Source organism: Botrytis fragariae (genome assembly GCF_013461495.1).
Source record: "Botrytis fragariae strain BVB16 chromosome Unknown tig00000001, whole genome shotgun sequence".
NCBI classification, from domain to species: domain Eukaryota; kingdom Fungi; phylum Ascomycota; class Leotiomycetes; order Helotiales; family Sclerotiniaceae; genus Botrytis; species Botrytis fragariae.
The window spans coordinates 1,847,684-1,855,169 of NW_023500987.1; the positions used below are offsets into that span (position 1 = coordinate 1,847,684).

The following is a 7,486-nucleotide window of genomic DNA, read 5'->3' on the forward strand; positions in this document are numbered from 1 at the left end:
TCCAAATTTAAGCTAAGAAGGGGCCAATATTGTACCTCAACATTCCACTGGTTACTGTCGAGAGAATTTTCCCGTGACAGTATTGCATATTCAGTCATCTCAGCCGTGTATAAACCCCAAGAATGATCTCGACCCCGACCTCGCAAATATAGATCTCCCACTCCAAACCATCCCGGAGATCTCTAATATCCCAGCCCCAAGATACACATCTAGATGATTTGACAGCCACCAGATATTGGCGCCCAAACCTTCCAAGCTGGAGTGTCCTATATTCGGTTCACCTATACTGCACCCGGTTCGCAGCTTATCTATCAAGCACAGACGAGGCGTTTCGTACCCGCGCCAAACTTCTGGTCGACCTTCGATCTGCACAAGGGAGCAATCCATGGCATTATTAACTCGCCCTATAGATTCAACCTAAGATTGCTCTGCCGGAGATGCTTCAACTACCAGTGGGCGAGCATCACTTATCTATGATCTCAGGCTATATCATTTCATAATTTATATATGCGTTGGATTTCCTTATTTAGATAATCAGCAATTTATAACAATCTGTATCTACTCGAGTTGAGAACTCAAAAATCAGTCGTGTTCAGAAACAATCTAGACAGAACGAGTCTCAATTGACAACTCTTTCTCATCTCCGATATCATACCAGCTTTGCCATGTTCAAAATTCAAACACTCTGGCAAGCGCCAGAGATCAATCCAGTCAATGGGAAAGCTCGATCTATCCCCGTCCTTAATCCTTTCAACAAATACGGCAGAGTGTTCTTCTTTTCTTGGTGGGGCTTTTTGATAGCCTTTTGGTCCTGGTTAGTCATTCAACACTCCTTCTGCTCATTGACCTCACATCATGCTAATCCTTGTATCAGGTATGCCTTTCCACCATTGGTATGATCTAGTCTTATTGTTTGTTGTTCTTCGCTTTCTGACCTGTTCCAGCTATCTCTCACGATCAAGAAAGATCTTCATCTCACTCAAAATGAGATTGCAAATTCCAACATTATTGCTCTCGTGGCGACGTATGTATAATAAACTGCATGTACAGTGTTTATTCACAATACTAACACTCACCCTACAGACTCCTCGTCCGATTAGTCGCAGGCCCATGTTGCGATCATTTCGGCCCCAAGGTGACATTTGCAGGATGTTTACTACTCGGAGCCATTCCGACTGCTCTTGCCGGCACCGTGACGTCTGCAACCGGTCTTATGGTCCTTCGATTCTTTATTGGTATACTCGGTGGCTCATTTGTTCCATGTCAAGTATGGTCCACTGGTTTTTTCGACAAGAATATTGTTGGTACAGCCAACTCTTTGACCGGTGGTTGGGGAAATTCGTAAGTAACTACCTTGACATACATAACACCCTACTTAGCAACGATCGCATACTAACATCTGCTTACACAGTGGAGGAGGAATAACTTATTTCGTAATGCCAGCCATTGTCGACTCTCTGATACTGAACCAAGGACTCACTGCTCACGTCGCTTGGAGAGTATCCTTCATCGTCCCCTTCATTCTCATAACCACAACGGCCATATCGATGCTCATCCTCTGCCCCGATACCCCAACTGGCAAATGGTCAGATAGGCATCTCGTCGTCCAACAAAACCTCCGAGCCCACGGGATCCACAGCCCCTCGGACAAGATAGTGTCCGTACCCGGCTCAATCACTGACCGCAAGCCTGGTAACATCCATTCGCCCACCGATCCCGTCTCATCCTCCAACTCTATATTCGGCAATGAAAAACGTCTCGAAGAAGAAGCACAAATCGCATCCGCCAAGCATAGCACCGCAGAACCCTACAACAACGAAGCTACCCTCCCTCCCCAAGAGATGCTCACCATCGCTCGCGGCGAAGTAATCCAAAAACCCTCTTTCAAAGAAGCTCTCAACGTAATCCTCACCCCACAAACCCTCCTCGTCGCCTCCTGTTACTTCTGTTCCTTCGGGGCTGAGCTAGCCATCAACTCCATCCTCGGCTCCTACTATCTCAAAAACTTCCCCAAACTAGGCGAAGCCGGAACCGGTCGCTGGGCAGCAATGTTCGGTCTCCTCAACATTGTTTTCCGTCCTCTAGGCGGCATCCTCTCCGATCTCCTCTATCGCAAAACAGGAAACGTATGGGCGAAGAAAATTTGGCTACACACTCTTGCTATTTTCACCGGCGCCTTTTTGATCGCTATCGGACTCACAGATTCACATAACCACTCCACGATGTTTGGGCTCGTAGCAGGTATGGGACTTTTCCTCGAAGCAGGCAATGGGGCGAATTTTTCGCTCGTGCCCCATATTCATCCATTTGCCAATGGAATTATCAGTGGAGTAGTCGGCGCGTGTGGAAACTTGGGAGGAATCGTATTTGCGATTATTTTCCGCTACGAGGGGAAGGATTACGCGAAGTGTTTTTGGATTATTGGCGTCTTCACAATTGCGGTTAACGTAGCAGTGTCGTGGGTGAAACCTATTCCGAAGGGACAGGTTGGAGGGAGATGAGATGGGCTTGTATCGTTGTCTTTTGTTTTGTTTTGGACTGGTCTTTTTCTTTTCTTTTTTAGTATGTGTTTGAATTTTTGGCGGGGAACGTATATACCAGTAGTTCTAGATTCTCTCACGAAGGGTTAGAACAGACGAGGAATATTGATGGAGGAAAACTTAAGATATACCAAGGAAAAACATCAACTCTGATAGTTTTCTTAATATGCAGCCCGCTTATCACCGTGATCTGCCTCCAAATTCGAATGTCGTTTAAAACAAACATTGAAGTCAACATGAACATGTCTTTTCTTCCTCTTCTCCGGAAACCATGGTATTTATTTCACGCCGCGTCAAGAGTATAGATTTTCTTCGCCAAAGCTCAAGCATCCCCTCTCGCTATGTTATCAAAGCAAAAAGCATTTCAAAATTCGAAATAGATTTCATTCGCCATACCATGCCCGGATTCGTCGATTTACCCGGTGTCTCCTAATATAATTGACGGAATAGCCATCCCTCCATGCAACCATGCATGCCTGTTCACATGATATACTCCGTGCAAAAAGCATCCATCCTTCCCATCCTATAATTCCTTGCACTTTAGCTTTTGAAGTATTGTCCCCCCATACAAAGGAAAAAGAGAAACGTGTCAAGCATTCGCTTCTCCATATTATATCGTATCAACGTTCCCTATTGCCCCATAGAACCCCATGCAAAGACTTATCCTATCCATATTTTCATACTCACCTGAGTTGTTAAACGATACTCCTCGCAACCAGCGCACGCCTTCAAAGTCTACCATGCCTTGCTTTAAATATAGCAACCTTATCATCATAAAATAGAATTTCTCTTAACCTCAACCTCACCTTTCCCTTACCATCACAATCACTCGCTCCATCCCAGCTGTCCTCGTCGCTCTCATCGTCTTCATGTTCATCACCATCCGATAGCTCATCCTCTGTTTCGTCTGGATCAATAGGAGCAATAGCCGTCCCATTATCGTCTTCCTCTTCGTCTCCTTCATCATCATCATCCTCACTCCCATCGTCATCCTCCTCCTCTTCATCATCGGTTACAGGTCCGCCATTTGCAGCTGACGTGTGGGGATCATGTGAAGAAAGTAATGGTTCCTCGTGGGGGCGATTTTCGAGTATCTCGAAACATTTATGCGATATGCCTACGTAGCAAAGTTCCACTTCTGGGCGGAGGAAAATTACGTCGAGAATTTGATGAGCGAGTTCTTTGGGGTCGAATGCGGGTGTGATGTGGTCGGCGATGAAAGGAACACTGAGAGAGCGAAGATGGGGTACTTGAGGGAGGCGTTGCAGAAAGTGGTGCTAGCCATTGTTAGATATTGCAATAATGATGCAGTGATTTCAAATTGAGGGGCTTCGAAATGTACGTCAAAGGGTTATTCTCGGAACACTTACCCAGTCTTTATAGTCAATTGCAATACTTAATTCGCGCAGATTGCTCATACGGCCACTGGTGATGAAATTCAAGACATCACGGCTGGGCATCCAGGCTTTCCACTTGGAGGATTCGACTGAACTATTCACATTCCTTGGGGGTCTTTCGGAGCTATCCAATAATAGTTTTTTAAGACTAGCACGATGCCTCTTGAGTGGCCCCCGGTAGATGGATTCCTATGGTCGCGTCAGCACTCTCCTAAATACTCACACATATATTGAGCTTACGATTGTCACCGACGAGTTTGGTGCTCGTTTTCTATCTTGCAAGAATAGTGTTTCTAAAGTGTTTGGTGCCAACGTCTCTTTCAGAAATGATATTAGGGAAGGAGATGATGCGTCAGTATGGATCTTTTTAAGACTTAGATGATACAGCATTTGTGTGCTGTGCTTTGTCGAGGTATGGTTGCCTAATGGCGAGGGCGCGAAATGCTTTTTAAGTATGGACCAAAGCTTATCATGGTGCGGACAGTCGAGAATAGTCAAATTAGTCAGAACTGACCAATCGAAAGCTCTATGCAGTACATAAACAGATAAAGGAACTCTCTCCAGTTCCAAAGTTTGTAGACGTAGTTTACCCTCAAGCCTGTCTCTACCAGCAGGGAAAATTTCCGAAAAATGTGCTTGTTTTCTATTCGATGATTGAGAACGTCGCAAAGGAGGTTCTGCAGGAATATCGGAAGGCACAGGTGGTTGTAGTATGTCATTGGCTGTAGTGTCGTTATCCGATGTAAGTTGATGTTCGGATATCAGCGCAGTAAGCGAATCCATATCAGAGTGAGGCGATAATAGAGTGCTCGACAGTAAATCTTCATGGCCAGGATCAACATTCTCTGGAATAGGCTCTGCTTCGATATTGAATTCTACTCCCTGTGGATTCAGTCCACCTGACGCTACTGGAATATCTTTATCGCTCCAGCTTGGCTCCGTATAATCATTTCCGGCTATTTCGGGAAGTAAATTTTCCGCGACGTCGATGCTACTTGGTTGGGCTTGCACCTGGCTATTCGCCATGAAAGAACCAAGTCTTGGACCCTTTGTCCTCTCACTTTTTATCCTTCGTTTGTTCCGGATATCGAAGATGCGACCCAGAATGGTGCCTAATACCCCACCCAATCTTCGCTCGCCAATCTTACTGGCACCGGGCCACTTCGCTTCGTGATCAACCTGTTGGAGCTCAGGCCCGTCCCATGGAAGAGCAAAATCGCGGTGGGTGGCCTTCGCAGAGATACCAACACGAAGTTCCCGAAGTTTATCCTTTGAACGCTCTATCAAAACACTCATCTCGTCTAGATAATCTAGTTCGTCAATGTCCAACACAGACAAGCTTTGTAATGGAGGGAGTACGCTAAGTGTAGGATACTCCACACGGCCTTGTGAATATGCCATGGTTTGTGCGGGAGCCGACGGAATTATTGAGGAACCGGATGGTAATAACCAGCCTATCGAAGTCATTGTCTTCCCAGCCAACATTTGATTCGTAGTAATGGATGGCGTGCTTGGGTTTTGTGTTGAAGACATGTGAATAGCTTCGGTATTATCATGCCACCTGACCCAAACACGTTCTAACCGACATTCTTGTTTTGGACTCTTGTATTGTAAAGAGGATAGAGCAAGCCAAACGTCTCTCAACACCCCTGTTGGCATATCCCAAACAAACGTTTCTAGATTTATCATTCTAGCCACGGCCAACGCAACAAGCGTTCCTAACATTTTCCCACTTTCTTTAGTGATGAGGTATTCCTGTACCCAGTCGGTAGGTCCGTTTCCAAGGGAAAACTTTCTAGTAAACTGTGGATATTCATTACCGACACGCCTGGGGATACTAGAGGGCTCTGGTTTGGCCTCATGGCTGCAATCTATAGAATTGTCTGTTCCGCAATGCTTGCAAACAAAAGATTGTGTTGAATTTGGATTCGTGAAGGCATTGCCCATGCAGAGGGTAGAAAGTCCATAAGTAAGCGCATCGACTCCGGTCCTCGGGTCAGACGTAGCATGTGCATCGGGCCAGACGATATCAAACCGCGAATATATATAAGGTATTGCTAAATTATGTAGAGCAGAATGGGTGAGGGCAAGAGAAGTTAAGTCATTGGTATGGGTAACCTAAATATTCCATCAGCTTTGAACGAGGTGGCTGAAAGGTGAATCAATAGTCTACCTCCTTCACAATTTCTTTGAGAACATCCATGGGCAGATCCAATAATCGAAGAGGGCCATTCCTTTTCTCCACTACAGCAGACCATTCTTGTTCCTTATCCTTTGGTAGTAGGCTGGTAATTTTAGACCTCGCATCGATCATAGCCTCGTCAGCCTTTCCGGATACTGTTGGTGCAGCCATTGCACTACCGGAAGCAATAATGTCAGGTAACAAGGAATTATCAAATGGTTGTACAGCGGCGGAAGTTTTTGGACAAGAAGGGAAAGATTCATCGGATTGTGATACAATATCATCGAGTTGGGGATCAGGAGGAGGAACGTGGGCTGTCATTGCGTTGTGGTATTGCGATTTGAGTAGGTGGATTGTATATAGAATCGTTCACGGTGATGGTAGTAAGTAGTACTTTCCCCTCGGATGAGCAACCAGCATACTTGAGTGACATGTAAATTGATCATATAATGATATTGTGAGTCTCTGCGATCAAGCCATTATTCTCCGTTGATAAATTTTGGGTTTGGGAGAAGGGGGAGGGAAGCAATTAATTGTTTGAGCAAGTGGTATTAGGTGGTTGAAGTTCGTATATAGAAGAATAGTGGTACAATGAATGAACCTTATGGAGTAGGTAGGTGCTTGGGAGGTGCTTGGGAGGTGCTTGGGAGGTCAATGGATACAGCCAATTGCGGCATCGAGCTCATGTGCCACTAATGTAAGTGCCTAATGGATGATTTTCAGGCACCACTATCTCCTTCCTTACTAACTAGTATGCACCTAGGAAGGCAATATTGGGTACACCCGGACCCTATACAGTTCTATCTGCTGAATACCCGGGCACATAAAGTTGTCTCGTATTGATAACAGCAGAAGCATCTTCAAACTTCACTCTATATGGATATATTCGTGTCTATGCTCGGTCGGTACTACGTTCTGTTTTATACCCATTTTAGATGATAGAACAGATTACTCGGTATAATTACAAGAAGCTTGCGATTCCCTTAAGCATAAGAAAGGGATAAGGATCCATCCGATAGATAGATAGACTGCTCGGTAGGCATGGAAGAGACACGATAATACAACGATACGAAGTTTCAGTATTTGTTTTGGTAATGTCAATGTAGGGGGAAATTGAATAACAAAACATCATCCCATTCTGACTCTTTCCCAATCCCTTCATTTCCAATCCAAAGTTCCTTTGATACCTATATATTGATATTGATACCTACTTTCACTGCTACAGCATAACAAACACCAACATCAAATTTCGGGTTGGCACATGAGCACACACCACTTCCAAGAAACAAACCTGGAACTTGCACTTGTCTCGAGCGTGTCTTGTCCCCCAAAAACATAAGCAGCGCGACCACCACGCACACTCATCA

The 7,486-nt window shown here is 45.1% G+C and overlaps 2 protein-coding genes across 2 annotated transcripts; one reads left to right on the plus strand and one right to left on the minus strand.

Moving 5' to 3' along the window:
• Positions 1-665: 665 nt before the first annotated feature.
• Positions 666-2,501, plus strand: Bfra_000567 (putative nitrate transporter protein; the record flags this gene model as incomplete). The annotated part of the gene is made up of 5 exons (XM_037331013.1): positions 666-814; positions 875-893; positions 945-1,024; positions 1,084-1,341; positions 1,412-2,501. The coding sequence occupies 5 exons, from the start codon at positions 666-668 to the stop codon at positions 2,499-2,501; spliced, it is 1,596 nt and encodes a 531-aa protein (XP_037197346.1).
• A 767-nt stretch (positions 2,502-3,268) lies between these two features.
• On the minus strand, positions 3,269-6,440 carry Bfra_000568 (putative f-box domain-containing protein; the record flags this gene model as incomplete). The annotated part of the gene is made up of 4 exons (XM_037331014.1): positions 3,269-3,817; positions 3,911-4,126; positions 4,178-6,055; positions 6,111-6,440. 4 exons carry the CDS (start codon positions 6,438-6,440, stop codon positions 3,269-3,271), a joined length of 2,973 nt encoding a protein of 990 aa, XP_037197347.1.
• Between the last annotated feature and the right edge of the window lie 1,046 nt (positions 6,441-7,486).